At 47.9% G+C, this 18,538-nt stretch overlaps 1 protein-coding gene across 1 annotated transcript; it reads left to right on the plus strand.

Moving 5' to 3' along the window:
* The first annotated feature begins 1,340 nt into the window (after positions 1-1,340).
* KCTD19 (potassium channel tetramerization domain containing 19) lies at positions 1,341-18,503 on the plus strand. The gene is made up of 15 exons (XM_045582792.1): positions 1,341-1,631; positions 6,340-6,490; positions 7,241-7,432; positions 8,668-8,817; positions 10,317-10,602; positions 11,879-12,039; positions 13,207-13,310; positions 13,719-13,861; positions 14,054-14,137; positions 14,383-14,497; positions 14,859-15,486; positions 16,696-16,887; positions 16,991-17,145; positions 17,395-17,496; positions 18,359-18,503. The coding sequence occupies exons 1-15, from the start codon at positions 1,347-1,349 to the stop codon at positions 18,470-18,472; spliced, it is 2,862 nt and encodes a 953-aa protein (XP_045438748.1). The 5' UTR covers positions 1,341-1,346; the 3' UTR covers positions 18,473-18,503.
* The last annotated feature ends 35 nt before the right edge of the window (positions 18,504-18,538 follow it).

The following is an 18,538-nucleotide window of genomic DNA, read 5'->3' on the forward strand; positions in this document are numbered from 1 at the left end:
AAAGAAAGATGCTCTTTGGGATGGGGTGGAGATGGCTACAGAGCTAGTCCATTTCCTGAAGTCAGTCTGGCCAGAGGCCTTTTGCGCTTTAAGTACTACAGGCCCCAAAGTTTGCCAGTAATCAAGGTCTCTCCCCAAGCTGGGATTGTTCTGCACTAGCCAGCCCTTGAGCAGTCTTGGGGAAAAAAAACTCTGGAAAGAACAACCACATCCTTAACCCCTATCCTCACTACAGCAGGCACCTCTTGAGAACCCAGCCGAGAATGAGGCATGCATATGTAAGAAGGAGGCAAACTCTTAAACCGAGACCCTCTTGTCATCCTCTATCCTTAATAAGAAAAGAGGAACGGAGACCAGAACTGTGGCTCACCTTCAAGGAGCTGGTTTTCTTTAGCATCTAAAATTTGCACACTCAAAGCACAGTTCACCGAGCTCTCAACCATCCAGTCACCTTTAAGGAGAACAGAAAGCAAAGTCAAGAATCTTGCATATTTATGCTTTCTGGTCTAAGTGAGGGCCTTAGTTACTCTCAGCTGATCATATTACCCATATTTAGAAGGGTCAGACTCAAAAGCCTAGATTAAGTCATTAGCTTGGCTTTTCCAGCTCTGCTTCTGAGTCATGACACCATTTTACAATCTGTAATTCTCTTTAAGTCCCCTTTAACTCTTCTAGCCTCAAATGTGACATACATAATTGTTCTTCTTTATATCTGAATATCAAGATCAGGCTGCTTATAAGAACCCCACACCTTTCTTTTGTAGCAAGTATTTATTTTCCTTCTTCAGTTGTCAAAATTGGAGATTCAGGTGGTTTTTTTGAGAAATGGACTTTTCCTCTCTTAGGCAACTATCTCTTACTTTAACACTCTTTCTTTCCACTAACATTTTAATGCAAATTTTGAAACATTAAGAAAGGCTGAATGAATTGTACAGTGGACATTTTACAACCACCATCCACAATGCACATTTTGCTGTATTTGTTTTAGTACATGTTCATCTATTCCTCCATTAATCCATTTTATTTTTATGCATTTCAAAATAAGTTGTAATATCAGTACATTGTATCCCAATTACTTCAGCATGCATATTTTTTTAACCTAGAATTCAGTGGAATTATTGGGTCATACAGTAACTCCATGTTTAACATTTTGATTTCTTTTTATGTTGATTAACCTTGTTGAACTCATTCTAACAATTTCTTAGAGAATTTTTTAGGCTTTTCTATATGAAAAAAACATGTCCTCTGTAAATTGACATAGTTTTACTTCCCCCTTTCCAATATGGATGCTTTTTATTTCTTTTCTTGATAGTCCTCTTTTCATTCCCCTTTAGGAGGAGCCTGGCATGCCTCATGAGTCAGCGGAGGATTTGTTTCATTTCAACGTTGGGGGCTGGCATTTCTCAGTTCCCAGAAGCAAACTTGCTCAGTTCCCAGACTCCCTGCTGTGGAAAGAGGCCTCAGCTTTGACTTCTTTGGAAAACCAGAGGCTGTTTATTGACAGAGATGGTTCCACATTTAGACATGTGCACTATTACCTCTACACCTCCAAACTCTCCTTCTCCAGTTGTGCAGAGCTGAACCTGCTCTATGAGCAAGCGCTGGGTTTGCAGCTGATGCCTTTGCTGCAGGTAAGATACTCTTCTCTTCCAGGAGTGGTGATCAGTAAACATAGGCCTTGCATGACTAAGTGTTGTTTTGTATTTTGGTTGCTAAGATAACCCTCTTAATAGGGAAGTGTGATGAGTAAGTTAAAGTAATAATACACTGAGAGTGCATGTTCTGAATAAAGCATTTCATTCTATTCCTGCCTAATCTATACCAGCAGCCAACATGGATCCAGAATGAGACTTCCACTTCCTGAGAGTATGCTCTTGACTCTTGAAACCCTGTTTTAAGCTTCTGTTTTTTGTTGTTGAATTTTAAAAGGTGAAAACTTAACAAATTGTAGGTATACACTGTCTGAGATTTAAAATCTAAAAGATTGGTCAAGAGTAGTATTTCTCATTTTGCCTGTTAGGTCTACAACATTTACAGCAAAGCAAAAGCCCTCCAAATTGCATAATCTTTCTTTTGCCTTCACTTCTCTGTTTTCCAAGACTTCTTGTATCCTCGTTGTGAATAACAGCTTTAAATGCCTTTACTTAAAACTAATAGAGTATTACCAAAACCATTGCCTTTTTTCTCAAATTTTCTCCAAATTACAGAAATCATTTCTGTTGCTTACCTTTAGTAAATTTTTAATTTTTGAACAATGACATTTTTGAAAAAAAATGTTTTTATTGATTTTTAGAGAAAGAGGAAGGGAAATGCAGAGAGATAGAAATATCAATGAGAATGAAACATTGATCAGCTGCCTCTTGCACACCCCCTGCTGGGGATCAATTCTGAAACCTAGGCTTGTGTCTTGACTGTGAATCAGACCAGTGATCTCTTGTTTCATGAGTTGACACTCAACCACTGAGCCACACCGGCTAGGCTGCAATCACCTTTTTTTTTATTATCCTGGAAGATGAGTGGGAAGGACCCTTAGCTAGTCTTCAGATTAATCCCACCACCTGGACAAGGTGTTTCTTACTTTATCTCCACAATCATTGGCCCAACAAGCCACACTGCCTTCCCAACACCTCTTACAAGGAAATTGAGGTAGACCATGCATGTCTGGGTCATGTAGGAATGAGAATATTTATAATGTATATTTTTATAGGAACTCCTTACTAAATAATTAAATGTTTTCTCTTAAAAGTTATTATATATTTAGAAATCAAAATGCTTAACATACTCCAGTGCAAGTGCTTGTAGTACCCACCTGAATTTTTAAAATTTTCAACTACCCCAAGAATGGACTATTAGAATTGCTTACAAGTGGCTTCAAAATCACTTAAATGGCCTGGCATGTCAAGATTGCTGATGACTCTATAACAAGGCACCGATTTGTGGGGAAAAGGAAGGAGCACTTGTTCACTGCAGAAAACCAGAGACAAAGGCAATTTTTTTTTTAAGAACCATTTTTAAATCACATAAGCCTGTAATACAAACATTTATCAAACCCTTTAACTCCTTTGCTGTCTTCACTTCCCAAATTGAGACAAAATATAACTGAAAACAACTTCTAAATGGGAGGTAACCACTCAGAGGCCAATGAGTTGGTCCAATTCCAAATTGTGTGCGGTAGAGTATTTGAAGACTCATGTGGATTGGCCTTCCTAAAACAGACCGTAAAACAAGTGCTTATGTTTTGGAAATGGTGTTTTCAAAAATAATAAACATTTAGGTTGGCACAACCGAAGCTGTATTTAGCACTGAAGCTGAGTGTAAATACAGCTGGAGAATGAACAGTCATTAAGCAAATCAACAGCCTCACACATTTCCATCACTTTCCTCACTAAGGCCTGCTCAGAGACTCAGATTCTTGCCTAAATGTACAAACAATTGCTTGGAGAAAATGGAGCTTGCCAATTCTTAGTCTAAAAATGCCTTGATTCTCAATGTAACATTCATTGTTAATTGAGCAGCAATTACAGATCAAGCACTGGAGATATAAGAATGAATCATATAGTCATACAGAAGTAAGTGCCATGAAGAATAGAGCAGTGTGCCTGGCCAGCATGGCTCAATGGTCAAGTGTCAACCTGTGAACCAGGAGGAGATCATTCCTGGTCATGGCACATGCCCTAGTTGCAGGTTCAATCCACAGTGTAGGGTGTGCAAGAGGCAGCTGACCAAAGATTCTCTTCATTGTTGTTTCCCTCTCTCCCTCTCCCTTCCCTTCTAAAATTAATAAAAAAATATATTTTTTAAAAGAGTAGACTCAGGGGTGTCGAACTCAATCAGAGAAGGGGCCAAAATCTAAAATCCAGCCTAAATCGCGGGCCGAATGGTTTACTGAACAGTCATGAACTGTCATTGTGATGGAAACGCAGCGGAGTGCAGTGATGACAGCGCGGTGCGGGCCACATTGCAAGGCCTGGCGGGACGAATTTGGCCCGCGGGCCTTGTGTTTGACACATGTGGAGTAGAGCAACAGCCCCCATCAGAGCATCGGGCATCTCTGAGCACTGCTGCTCCCTTGGAAAGCTTCCATTAAGACCCAAAGCTCTGCCAGCAGGGCATTTGTCAACCATATTTTGGCAATCACCCCCCCCAACCCACACCCACAACAACTCCTGTGCCATCAGTCTTATGTTGCTTCTGATTGATTTATTTTTCATTACTATCTAGGCCAAAAACATTAATTATCCTTGTGCTAGCAATTAGCCATCTGAATTCAAATCTGTATTTTCCTTAAAGAAATCTTCCTTCTAATAACTTTATGGCTCATATGAAGAATAAAAATTCTAGAAGTAATATTCAGACAAATAGAAGTGGCATTGAAGTCCACAGAAGACCAACCACACACTCTATGACAACTTCAGTTAGCAAAGGCAAAAAGGACAGTTGGGAGTCTAGCTCTGTGAAGTACCCTCCCTTCCTTTTTTCCTCCTTCCTCTCCTCTCCCTCCCTTGTTCCCTCATTTCCTTTCTCCCTCCCTCCTCCCTTTAGAGTTTTATGGCATTTATGCCACTGATGATGGGGTGGGGATGAAATAATGGTGGGAGATGAAGGTGAAAATGTAGTTTGGATTCTGACCCTAAGAGAAATGAAATTAAACTTAACATTATTTCCTTTAATCCCTACAACACTACCTCCCAGATTTTACTCTTTTCAATTTGCATGTGAGGAGCCTGAGGCTTGGAGAGGCTAAGTGACAAGTGGGAGGCAGCTGGTTAAGAGCAGTGGTTAAGAACATGGGCTTTAGAATCTTGGGTTCCATTCTCAGCATCTCCACTTGGGGCACTAAATACTCTTTCTCTTCCTGGACCTTGTTTCCTATTTGCTAAATGAGACTGATAGTACTAGAGTCTACTTTTGGGTGGAGGGTACATTAGGAGGATTTAGTTTAAAAGTGCCTGGGCAATAAATGTTAGCTTTTAAGGGACCGTGTCAGGACTCAAACCCCAGTCTGTCCACAAGTCCCCCAGCCACCCTACATGGGGAAGCCTCACTCTCGTCCCCACCTTTTGCAGATCTTAAGTACCGGTAGTTGTGTGGGTGCAGTTTATAGCCATTGCCACCAGAGGGCTCTTCTCAAATCTCGGGATTTCCATGAACAATTTCACAAGCCTCACCTGGGTAGATAGGAATTAAAAGCAGGTTCTTTTATTAGTTTCATACTGAATCTGAGGTGTTTTTTTTTTATCCATGATGAGGCCCTTAGAGGAAAAAACTGGCCATGTGATGCCTTTACAGGATGACTTTTACAGCTATATCCAAAAAATGTCTAAAGAAATTTTTCTTCTAAGCTAGGGAGAGAAAAAAATGGGCTTGATGTTATAACCTGCCCCTTGAGCAGGACTTTTGAGGGAGAATGGGTTCCTGAGTTCAGGTGGCATGAAGACACACAGCCCACCTGCCTGGGCTTCAGCTCTGCCTGGCTGGGGTTCTCCACTCCCGCCTAAGCCCACCCCTGGTCACCTGATCCTTGAAGTGGAGAGGCTCTGGACATGGAAGACTGCTTGGGCGAGTCACAAATCCTTTGACCACAATTAGCACATCAGCAAAATCGGAATGCAAACACCAGTCTGCCTCCAAAGCTGTGTTGGCATAAATGAGTGAATAGGTGTGAGCACTTTGAACAACGTGCCCGTGCCACCTCCATTTCCCTAGTTAGACAGGTTCCGTGGTTAGGAGGAGCACACACCAGCAGACAAAACAATTATAACAGTCAAAAGAGTTTTTTAATTCTTAAGGGGAAATGATAACAGAAAATCTCAAGTTTTTGATAGTTAAGTAGGAATTACTCTTAAGATTGTATAAAACAGCCGAAACTGGTTTGGCTCAGTGGATAGAGCATCGACCTGCGGACTGAAGGGTCCCAGGTTTGATTCTGGTCAAGGGCATGTACCTTGGTTGTGGGCACATCCCCAGTAGGGGGTATGCAAGAGGCAGCTGGTCAATGATTCTCTCTCATCGATGTTTCTAACTCTCTATCCCTCTCTCTTCCTCTCTGTAAAAAAATAAATAAAATATATATTTTTTTAAAAGATTGTGTAAAAACAGATATCTATTAATCCACGTAAATTATAATCCAAAAATTATTTCAAAAATCTGGAGAGAAATCAAAATTGGGATTTTTAGTATCAGCATGTCATCTTACAAACCTAAATTTGTACATATTTGTGTGATAGACTCTATTTCAAAACATTTATCGAAGTAAGTCATGTACTATTTTTTCTGGTATTTTACCCTAGAGCTGGTGGATAGTTATTTGGTTTAGAATTTCCATCTTCTTTATCCAAGACTCTAGATAATCTGAAGGAAGGGAAACACCATCTACGCGTGCGGCCTGCAGACATACCTGTTGCCGAGAGAGCATCTCTGAACTACTGGCGAACGTGGAAGTGTATCAGCAAACCCTCGGAATTTCCTATCAAGAGCCCAGCCTTCACAGGTATAACCCCAGGCTGAGCCTCCCGAAGCCCCCACCACCTTCCCTTCTCATCTAACAGAAATGGCTCCATCCAGAGAGTACCCTGATTTCTGAACTAGTTCTGAATGACTTCTCTATCTCACCGTCATCTTCTTTGATCTTGTACCCTGTCCCATGCCCTCTCCATATTTGCTCACCAACTGGCAGCAAACCTCCTCCTCCACATTTACTCCTTTGCATAATGGTTTCACTTGGGCAGAATTCCACACTTCCTAGTAGCCTGGGAACTCCACCATCCTTTCAAGTCACTCTCACCACCACACGAGGAATGTCCCCAAGTGTTCACTGTCTGTGAGCCTTGCAGAATGGATTAGCCTATCTGAGACACCAAACAACCATTCATGATTATGGATGGGTTTGGGGCTTCCAAGAGAGTCAAAAGGATCTATTTTTACCTGTAGGTCATAATGGTTGGTTTGATCAATTAGAAAGAACCAAATAGATAACCAATGCGAATTTAATAACTTCGGATACATAAGCCAAAATACATATCCCACTGCCCTTCACTTGAGAAAAAACTAGATGTCCATGCCCTGCTCCCCACCTCACTCCTGCCAATCCTTAGGGTTACAGCTAAATAAAGAGGAAGGAAGCACCAGGCAGGGACCATCTCCTGGGTGAATCTTTTCAGCTTCCTCTGGGACCCCTGGGTCAGTGAGAGTCCTGGTGGCCTCTAGGAGGTGGTGACACCCTTTGCCCATTCTCCTCCAGGCCTACATGATAAGGCACCTTTGGGGCTCATGGACACACCACTGCTAGACACGGAAGAGGAAGTGCACTACTGCTTCCTGCCCCTAGACCTAGTGGCCAAGTACCCAAGCCTAGTGACTGAAGACAACCTGCTGTGGCTGGCTGAGACTGTGGCCCTGATCGAGTGCGAGTGCAGCGAGTTCCGGTTCATTGGTGATTGCTCTATGGCGGGAAGAGAGCAACCATGGGGGTCGGGGTGGGAGGAGGGGGGTGGACTGATAGCATCCACTCCTCCCCACGTAGAGGCCCGGCTTGGTGCTAGGACCTCAAGGGCTTCCCTGGGCAGAGGTGGAGGGGCCCTGACAAAGCATTTGGGAGGCAAGCAGAATCACAGTTTTAGACTCCTTCTTGCCTCGGGGCTATTTTGTTCCTTGTCATTGGGGATGTCCTGGGTGGAAGGGACTGCAGCAGTGTCATGGACCACATGAGTTAGTGTGAAGGGCAAGGCCCTGAGCTGGACTCCAAGATCAGCTACTCATCTTGTTCTGCCCTTATGTATCCAAGTGGGCCCCAGGCCTTGGTTCCTCTCACCAAGGAACCCTAGATTCATCAAATGAGGAAATAGGGGTATTTCAAAGGATGGTCCCTACTTGCTCTCCCATTAAATCAGAATAAAAGGGAAGGAAGGTGGATGGTGCGAGTTTCCCCAGAGTCCTTGTAGTATTATCCACCTGAATTAGTGACCTAAGGAGGGGTGAGATCTTCAACCCTGGACAGAAGAGAGCCTCCCTCCCGCCCCTGCCCCAGGACAAGCTCTGGTGGGGGTGTGACCTGAATGACCCCTTTGATTCTAAGATGCTGCTGCCGCCTAGATGAATAGGTCAGGAAAGACCCAATTGTACCAGGGGCCCAAAAGCCTGAAACCCCAGCCATTCATATTCATAGTCACCTGGAAAGTTGTTGCGATGTGCTTCTGAGTCTCCAAGTTGATTCACACAGGGCTTTAGCATGGGCTGCATCTCTGCCTCCTACACTGCAGTCCAGGTAGGGACAGACTGCAAGCGCCACCTGCCAGCCCAGGCTCAGCTGGGCCCTTCCTCTCTGAGCAGTAAGACAACTCCCTTTTGGAATGACCTGCTCTTGGGTCAAGACTCACAGGGTAAGTCTCAGTGCCAATGTGCTCACCAGGAGGTCCTGGCTTGGGTGCCCCAGGCCAGGACACGGGAGACCACACCCATGGCCTCAAATACAGGAAGACAAAGCAATTTGTGGTCTTTCACCTTGAAAACTGCAGACGTAAAGCTAATCTAACAGGTATGTTTAAAAAACGTTTCAGAACAAGGAGAGCCCAGGATAAGTTGCAGCACCAAACACCTGTCAAAACCTGGACCTTCAGTTAAATTAGAAATTACTTCATTAGCTCATTTGGTTTTCCTTTGCTTTTCAAGTGAATTTTCTCCGCTCGCAGAAGATTTTACTACCGGATAATTTCTCCAATATCGACGTGTTAGAAGCAGAAGTGGAGATTCTAGAAATCCCTGCACTCACTGAAGCGGTGAGGTTGTACCGGATGAACATGGGTATGTCACCCGGGGAACGTGCCCGCCCCTTCACGTTCAGGGTGGTCAGGCTTGCGCCGGAAAAGTCAAGAACAAACATTTCCCCTCCCACAACTACTTTGGGCTTTGGCTGGTTGTGCAAGAAGCAGGTGTTTGGGCTCAGAATCAAGAGGAATGTCCATGTGAAGCCCTGTGTGGCCTGTGCAGCCTCCCCACTGAGGGTGGATGGCTCACAGCCAGCAGGGGCTGGAGGTAGCCCAGCTCAGCCTCGATGGGGAAACCAGGCCAGAATGTCCTAGGAAGGGAGGCTGGGCCTGCTGGCAGACTTACTGGGGTCAGGCAGGTCTGCTGTGCTTGTGGAAGTGGAGAGACAATAGAAACTTAGAGCACCCACCTGCCACTCCTGAATTTTGTTTTCCAGGCATGGTCGGGGGTGGAAATGCTTGAGCAAATTCCTCACTAGCATTTCCGTGTTCCCACCCACCTCCAAATTCCATTTGTCCTCTATTTCGAAACCGGGCTGTTGTGACTGTTTCTGCCCTGACCTGATACTTGCTGACCCTGACCCAGTCCAGGCCTTCATGCTCCTGGTGCTACCTCATTCCAGCTTGCTCCTCCCCTCACGGTTCTTATTTGCTTTTCATCCCACTCTTTAACTCCTGCACATCCATTGAAGTTTCTGTGCATGTTTCAGGAGCCAGCTGCTTCAGTGTGGCCTCAGCAGGCGTTTGGAGAATGTATGGAGCCGAGCATGTAGAGCATGTGTGAAGTGAGCTCTGCACACCACCATTCATCCCATGGGAATGGGCCTTTCCCTGTGTCCAGGTCCAGCTCTCCTAGCCTCCCTCCTGGCAGAGGAATTCCTATCCTATTTGGGGGCCATGGCATCCTGCGGCAGGTCTCGGGGCCTGTCCCAGGCTCTAACAATCCACTGAAGGGGGTGTGACTTCAAACCCCTGGGGACGCTCTACTCCTGGCCTGCTTTGCAGTTTTGGACAAGGTGCTTCATCAGTCTCTCAGCTGTGATGTGAGGCTAGCACCACCCCTCCTGTGGGATTGCTGTTGGGACTGGAGAGGATCCATGACAATCACCCAGCAGCTTGCCCAGCAGCCCACTGTGGCCACTGCAGACTGCATTGTGCCCACTGCAGGACCAAATGCCCACCTGAAAGTAACAACACCTACTGTGTCTTTGGGGGGATTCTGCCCAGAGGGAGACACTGAATCCGGGAAGCGGGACACACCTGGGTTCTGTGCTGTGGCTGCCAAACTCTCCATGGCCGGTTACTGCAGGGCCTGAGACTAAGAGAGGTTCCTGCAAAGGCAGGGCCAGCTGGCTGCTGCACCCAAAATTCTGAACTCCAAATGTTAGTGACGCAGCAGATTTTTCTCTTCTCCCCACCCCCTCCCAACTAACAGTTTTGACCTCTAAACCTGACTCAGAAATGAAAAATTATACTGATTTTGAGAAGATCCAGACCTGGGTTGTGCAAGGAAGTAAGCTGGTTCTAAACGTCTTCAGTACTAATTCAAAGCAGCAGGAAGGAGACCCAAAGGTCCCGATATAGGTTTGACTATGAGGGGTGTAGGAGTCACCCATTCTCCCGGCACAGGTGGCTGTTCCCGGACCTCCTGTCCTCCCCCAAGCCCGGGGAAGGGGGGCCGTGCCGCCGGCCTGGAGTCTGTGAAGCCGCTGTACATGATGGCCCTGGGTGTGCTGGTCAAGTACCCGGACTCGGCCCTGGGGCAGCTCCGCATCGAGAGCACGCTGGACGGAACTAGACTGTACATCACGGGGAATGGGGTTCTCTTCCAGCACGTCAGGTGAGGCCCTCCTCACACAGCTAGCCCCACTCAGGTGGGCTTTGTCTTTCCCTAGGAAGCACCTGGGCCCCCCAGCCAGAGGGAATTGGTGTCCTTAGGGGCAAACTGTCATCTTAGCCTCTCCCCCCACCATCACTGAACCCCAGCCTGGAGGGAAGGGCTGGTGTCAAGGTGCCAAGGTTCCCAAACTGGCCCACATCTCTGTTCTCTGCAAACCAATGCTCTGGTCTGGCCCTAAGCTAGGTCTGAGGTGACCAAGCCCCAGTCACAACCCTCAGGATGCTAAGTGTTACCAACCCCCCCCCCACCACCACCATGCAGTTCCTCCTACAAAGGTCCTCCCCGCAATCCTTCAGAGGTCACTGGACACACAGAGGCCAGAGCTGGGGATGAGTCTCCCGAAGTAGGGCAAGGCAGGCTTCACAGAGGAGGTGATAGCTGGCCTTTGTCTTGAGGGATGAGCTCAGAATGTCTCCATTAGTGCATTCCAATCCTGCTTTATAGAAGGAGAGCTGAGATTCGGAGTGGGACTTTATTTTTTAACTTTTACCCGAAGATATGTTTTTATTGATTTTTAGAAAGAGAGAGAAGGTGGGAGGGAGGGAGAGAGATATCAAGTTGCCTTTTTGTATGTGCCCTGACTGGGGATTGAACCTGCAACCTAAGTATGTGCCCTGACAGGGATCAAACCGTAGCTGTTTGGTGTAAGGGGCAATGCTCCAACCAATGGAGCCACCTGGCCAAGGTGGAGCAATTCTTTTAGGTTCACAAAATACATTGGTACCAAAACTAAAGATAGAACTAGGTTTTTCTGAGTGCCAGAGAGAAATCAGCCAACCCTGAATGCTATCCTATCCCAATATCGCTGTTGTGGGCCTTTGTAGCCCACCCCTAATGCCACAGAAGACAAAGACAAGCACCTTTGGATGCAGGGGGTTGATGTTCAGACTTTCTTGGGCACACCGGGTACTAGTCAACTACCCAGTCCTTGGCAGGTTACCACATGACTAGATGTCTTGGGCAGATACTTATGAGGACAGGAAAGATGTGGCTGGGCCCTGGCCTGGCTTTTCAACCTGAGATAAGGCCTGGAGGCTTGCATTTAGTCGATTTAGAGGATTCAACTAAAATAGGTCAAGATCAGCTCCAAAAGGGTGACTGTGTGTGTATCTAGGCTTACTGTCCTACAGGCAACACCAGATTCCCAGTTAAATCAAGAAAATGATATCAGTGGTGTGGGACTGGGGCTCTCTGTGACAGACCTCTCCCTGGACAGGAACTGGCTGGGGACTTGCCGGCTGCCCCTCACCGAAACCATTTCTGAGGTGTATGAGCTCTGTGCCTTCCTGGACAAGAAGGACATCACTTATGAGCCCATGAAAGTGGCTCTCAAGACTCATCTGGAGCCAAGGACTCTGGCACCCATGGATGTGCTCAGTAAAGAAGCTTCTTGTTTTGAATTTAGCATCAGGGGAGGGTCTGGAGGATCAGAGGGGAAAGATGAGGCTGGCCAGGCCAGGAACTGTACATGGAAAAAGGAAAGCCAGACAGACCAACATTTGTAGGCTATGCCTAAAGGGAAACTTTCATGTGAAGTGACCCTTCTTACCCCAAGCCCACAAGTAGACTCAGGCAGTACAGACTGATTAGTTGAGACTGACCCAGTATGGGGCTGCATAGTCCCCAAGGCATGCCTGCTCCAGCACTGGGTGCTGACATCCTGTGCTTATCCATCCTCACGGCCATCCAGGGAGAAACAGTCCCTGAGTCTATTGAACCAATGAGGCAGAAACTCAGGGGAGTAACTTGCTCAAATTCTAGAGTTAGATCATGACGGAGCTGGTGTGAAATCTGAGTCCAAAGTCAGAGTTGTTTTCACCATCTGCCTATAACCTTCTATTAACAAAAGTTTTTCTGGTCAAGTTCAGTCTGTATATTGTCATTCTGCAGCATGCGATATTTGTTGAGCACCTACCATATACCAAGACAAAAATAGACACTGGGTGTACAAAAGTGACCAAAACAAATGCAGGCCTTATCTTCACAGAGCTCATAATCTAACTGGTTCCCAAATATCTAGTCATCCCCAGAAGAAAGCCCCATTCTACAGACATGTCTAGAGGCCTGTTCTCTAAGGAAGTGACAGTGAACTGACGAGAGCAGGCGCTATGACATTTACCAAACCATAAGCGCAAACATAACCAGGGACTCCTAGCTCCAGCCTAAGTAACCACATGAAAGGCTTCCTACCCAGGACACACCCAGCTGGAATCCAGAGGCAGGTAGCAATGCGAGTAGACGAGAACCTCAGTTCTGCTTTCTTGAAAGAGGTGGGTCAGGGGAGGAGCGATGCCCTCGGGTTGTGATTCCAAAGGGCTTACCTGTCCCATCCAAAGTTCCTAGCTTGGAAACCAGGAAACACAAGGGTGAGCCACAGGAAGCCCTGAGTAGCCAAGAAGGTTGGTGTCAGGGATTCCAGCTGCTTCTCAGAGTAGGCAACACAGTATGACTGGTGAAGATATTGAGTCTTAACATGCAATACACTGTTGACCAAAATTTGCCTTCTAGCCCAAGTGATATGTCCCCTTTCATTCGTTTCCTTAGATGAGGAGTGGATGGCAGAGATTACTGTGTATTCCCCTCAACAGATCATAAAGGTTTATGTTGGAAGCCACTGGTATGCAACCACCCTGCAGACCCTGCTGAAGGTACTGCTGCCCCAGGCTTCCGTAGCTGAGCAGCTTTGGAGCCAGTCACCTGACCCTTACAGCACCTGCTTAGAGCAAGGACCTTCTCCTGCTCTTTCCGTAGGAAAGATGGAAAGACCCTAAGGAGTCTGGGTAGGGAGAAGGCCAGGCTGAGGGGCCTGGACTAAGAAAAAGGGAGGGTGGTGTTCCAGATGCCTCAAGAGGGTGTTCTAGGGACCAGCAAAGCTTGAAGCAGAGACGATGTGCTTCTCCCTAGATGCTCTGCTCCCCAGTATGGCTCTCTGTGGCCAACAGATCCCAAAGCCTCTGTTCTAGAATGGTCGGGAAAATGAAGCTAGAGAAGATTGATCTGTTTTACTAAAGACCCAGCCCTAACAGATTAACAATCTGGTATCTAATCCCTTGCAGTATCCAGAACTGTTATCCAACCCTCAGAGAGCCTACTGGATCACGTATGGACAGACCCTGCTGATCCACGGAGATGGCCAAATGTTTCGACACATTCTCAACTTCCTGAGACTTGGAAAACTGTTCTTACCATCTGAATTTAAGTAAGCAAAGGAAGGACAGTGCATGACAAAACCACATTACTCAGTATCAAAGGAAACAGGTCTGCAGCCTTCAGGGAGGAGGGTCTAATAGTTCCAACGTGTGTACTGCCGTTGGAGGCAGCAGCTCTGCAGGCCTATGCCCCACCCACTCACACCCAGCTGCCCAGTCCGACATCTCCTTGTCGTCCACAGGGAGTGGCCCCTTTTCTGCCAGGAGGTGGAAGAATACCACATCCCATCCCTCTCAGAAGCCCTTGCCCAATGTGAGGCGTACAAGTAAGAGGACTTTGCTCCTTTATATTCCTCATGGGAATCCTGTTTTAAGTCCTACCTCCCAGTAGGACCTATTCTCCTTGGAGTTAATGGGGAGGGGCAGGCCAGGACTGGGCATTGACTTATGCCAAAACCCTTTAGATGTCCCTTCTCCCCTATTGTTCAGAGTTCACTCTCAGCCAGCCTGCTCAACAGGGCAATGGGCTAGAAGCTTCTGCTCACTAACCAATCATCCTTGGAGTCTGCAGGTCATGGACCCAGGAGAAGGAATCTGAAAATGAAGAAGCTTTTCCCATCAGGAGGTTGCATGTGGTGACGGAAGGGCCCGAGTCGCTGGTGGAGTTCGGTAGAGATGCCAAAGAAGTAAGGCCCAGCCCTCTTTAATTTAGTGGTGTCCTCAAAGGACACTCCCACAAAGCTCAGCGCAGGCTTTGCTACTGGGGGCAGAGCAGAGTGGGGCAGCTAGCATAGTAACTGGCTTTTGAACCTGGACGGAGGCACAGGGCACATTGGCTGCTGTGGCCTGGGATGCTGATATGTTCCTTTGGAGTTGAGAGGCCCCTGAGCTGACACCACCCCATTCAGACTAAGCAAAGCTCCTTGGTAGACCACGTGGGGGATGGATCATTCTGGGTGAGCAAGTCTCCGAGGCCCAGCTTATTAGACCTGGGAAGGCTCGAATGTGGAAACACGTACCCAGAGCTGTTCTGCCCTCCCTCCCCAGACCTTAGCCTGCATGCCTGGGGACTTCCAGGACTGCAATGACAGGACTCCCTGGAACAAGGCCAAGGGGACCCTGGCCAGGTCCAGCCAAATGGAGGAGGCTGAGCAGTACTCCCGGACCATCCAGATGTCCTTGTGCCGAGGTGCCAAGCGGGCAGGCAATCCCAGCACATACTCCCACTGTTCCAGCCTATGTGCCAACCCCAGACACTGGGGGGCCTGTCCTGGAAGTCCCCCCAAAAAGAAGTCCACCACAGTCAATCTCACACAGAAATGTGAAACCAAAGACCCTCCTGTCACACCCATGCAAAAACTCATCTCCTTGGTGCGGGAATGGGACATGGTCAACTGCAAACAATGGGAATTCCAGCCGCTGCCGGCTCCTCTGAACAGTGCCTTGGAGGAGGCCACCCTGCAGCTCCCCTCGAGGAGTGAGGCTGCTTCCCAGCCCAGTACCTCAACTTCCTGGAAAGGTCATTCCACAGCCTCAGAGAAGGACCCAGGTCTGCAGGCAGGGGCTGGAGCTGGAGCCAAAGACAAAGGGCCAGAGCCAACGTTTAAACCATACCTTCCCACAAAAAGAGCCGTCACCCTGAAGGACTGGGGCAAGCAAAAGTCAAAGGAGAGAGGTGAGTCCAGCTCTGTGCCAAGCAGCAGATACAGATAAGGGACTAACACAATGGCATGGCTTGAGGGGCTGAGAAAACACAAAGTGTTTGGGAAGGAGGCGCCTATGAAATAATGGAGCACAGCTAGGGCCTGGAGAGTCAACAGAGGAAGGAAGCCTTGGTGCTGTGGAAGCGGGTCATCAGTTTTAGCTGGAGGCCAGGCTTCACTTACAGGGAGATAAGACTGAAGACAATCAGAACAGGACTTGTGGCCCAAGTTCAGGACCTGGCATTTTGATCTGATCCTAAGGGGAGTGGGCAGCCATTGCAGCATTTTAAACAAGGGAGTAAAATAAATTAAAAATAGTCGGCCAGTGTGGCTGAATGGTTAAGTGTCAACCTATGAACCAGAGGGTCATGGTTTGATTCCTGCTCAGGGCACATGCCCGGGTTGCAGGCTCAATCCCCAGTAGGAAGAGAGCAGGAGGTAGCCAATCAATGATTCTCTCATCATTAATGTTTCTATGTCTCTTGCCCTCTGAAATCAATTAAAAAAAATTTAAAAACAAGGGAGCAGTCGGGTGCGTTCAGAAAACTGGCTTGAAAAGCAGAAGAAATGCAGCAGCAGGAGGGAAGTGGTAGAGTGGGGAGTCATTCTAGAAACAGGCTGGACAGTTCGGGGCAGAAGGGGGTTAAGGACTGGGTCAGAGGGATCAAGTTTCTGGCTTGGGTGACTGTAAGGAAGTGATGGCTACTGAGGTGGGATGGACAGGACAAAGAGCTAGAGACGAGGTGTGCTGTGTCTGGGGGAGAGGTGCAGAGCACATGCGCCAAGAATGGCCATGAGGGACTGCTTCCTCTGCTCTGTCAAACATTCTTTTCGGAGTGGACACACATCCAAGGCTCTCCCAAAAGCGCCTTTCAATGTATAACCACCAAGGCTCCCAGTCCCCGGCTGGGTTATCATCGGCCTTATTTGATACCCATCTTAGTTCAGCAGCAAAATTTGGAGAGTTCCTTGGAGTCCTGCAATTTAGGATTTGGCTTGCCATGATTCCAGGGCAACATAGAGAGGAGAGCCAGGACCGCCTCCTACCAATCCAGAGTGTCACTTCCGAGAAGCTGGAGGCAGCAGCTGTCGGAAGGTTGGGGTGACTGACTGTATTCCAGAGGTCCCTCCCTGCTTGAGCTCTGAGGTGGCTTAAGAACCCTCCCTCCACACCTTTTCAGAAAGTCCTGACCCTGAGCAGCCTCTGCCTGAGCCCAGTGACCTCGGCAGCTCAGGGGTCATCCTCAAGGTGAGCCACCCCCCTGTGGTGGGCAACGATGGCTCCTGCATGTTCTTTGAGGACAGCATCATCTACACCACACAGATGGACATCCTGAGGCACACACTGCCCTCAGCCAGCCCCCTGCCCCGAGGTGAGGGCCCTCCGGGGGAGTACCCCTCAGAAGCCGTTACCATGGCTGCCTCTAAGGCCCTAGGTGTGGGCAGAAGGGGCCACATCCACTCTCTCCTCTACAGAGGTGACCTTCCTGAGTTTCTCTCTGTCCTGGGAAGAGATGTTTTATGCACAGAAATGTCACCGCTTCCTGACCGACATCATCCTGGATTCCATCAGACAAAAGGACCCCAAAGCCATCACAGCCAAGGTGGTCTCCCTGGCCAACCGACTGTGGGTATGAACACGACAGGTCCCCTCTCCTGTCCTCTTTCCCACAGTAAGTGAGGAGTAGGTCAGGGACAGAAGGGTGACAAGAGGAAGCGGGATAGGAAAACAGGGAAATGCCATTTGGACCAAGCCTTGGCCAAGGCAGTGTGGGGTGACAGTGCCCCCGGTCCCTGCCGTGCATCCCACTCTGAGGGGCTGAGAGCAAATATGTCAGGCAGCTACCCCGGCCCTGCCTGACTGTGGGCTCTCCTGGCAGACCTTGCACATCAGCCCCAAGCAGTTTGTGGTGGATCTGCTGGCCATCACCGGCTTCAAGAATGACCGGCACACCCAGGAGCGCCTGCACAGCTGGGTGGAGGTGAGAGCCACCTGCACCCCACTGGGATGCAGGATGCCTCAGAGGGGCACTGTGTCTTGCTTCCCAGAAGGCAAGGTGGACAACTAGACCGCAGATCCCTGGGTCCGGTGGGGAGTGGGGAGGACGGACAGCTGAAGCTAACCAGTCCAGAGTGGTCACAAAGCACTTGGTTTTATAGCTTTCCTCCAATGATATCAATTTTGTCCTCACCACTAACAACAACAGCCCCTCTCAGGGAAGCATATCATACAAGACCAAGACTTGGGGATGCTGAAATCAGACAGACTATTGGGAGTCAGACCTTTTCAACAGACGATACCAACTTCACCTACTTAACCATAATGTCACCACTTTTGTACGTTCCTTTTATACCTAAGCTGCTTTAAAGCGTTTTTATATGGAAAAAGAAAATGTCCAGGAAGGGCAAAGAAATGACCCAGGGTTTTGTTTTTTTATTCCTTAAAACAATTGTAGGTGAAAAAGATTTAGCTAATTTCTCTTTAATCTGGTATTTCTGTAACCAAGTACATTATTCTAACACCTTTACCACAAACTCACTAGTGCCCAGTTATTAGGTCTCTGGTGTCATTAGAAAGGTGAAATCAGCATCTACAGCCAGAAAGTGGGGAAATAGTGGCATTTTTTTGACCCTTTGGTCAGTTCCCTGATAGCCACTCTTAGCCACAGCCCTGTAAGATGTCCTTAGGTAGCACTGAGCCCAAAAGCATTAGTTTCCCAACAACGGCCTTACCCTATCCCTGCTCTGGCGCCTGCCTCTGCCCAGCCAGGAAGACCTGACCACACAGAGCTAGAGCAGGCAACTGGACAGGAAATCAGGGATAAGAATGACCTTCCTTTCCAGCTCACACTGCCTTTCGCCAGGAAATACGGCTGCTGCGTGAACCTGCTCATCCAGAGGGGCCTGCCTAGGTCTGTCTCTTACTCTATCTTGGGCAAGTACTTACAAGAGGGCTAGGGTACCCATAGGCACTACCCCACATGTCCCTGGCTTCCAAGACTCATCTGAACCAAGGATGTCCCA

This window comes from Pipistrellus kuhlii, unplaced genomic scaffold, assembly GCF_014108245.1.
Source record: "Pipistrellus kuhlii isolate mPipKuh1 unplaced genomic scaffold, mPipKuh1.p scaffold_m20_p_17, whole genome shotgun sequence".
In the NCBI taxonomy this organism is placed as follows: domain Eukaryota; kingdom Metazoa; phylum Chordata; class Mammalia; order Chiroptera; family Vespertilionidae; genus Pipistrellus; species Pipistrellus kuhlii.

Coding starts and splice junctions, on each gene's coding strand:
- KCTD19 (XM_045582792.1), top strand. CDS start 1,347: ATGCCTCATGAGTCAGCGGAGGATTTGTTTCATTTCAACGTTGGGGGC. Junction 6,491..7,240: donor CAAGAGCCCAGCCTTCACAG/GTATAACCCCAG, acceptor ATTCTCCTCCAG/GCCTACATGATAAGGCACCT. Junction 13,311..13,718: donor CCCTGCAGACCCTGCTGAAG/GTACTGCTGCCC, acceptor AATCCCTTGCAG/TATCCAGAACTGTTATCCAA.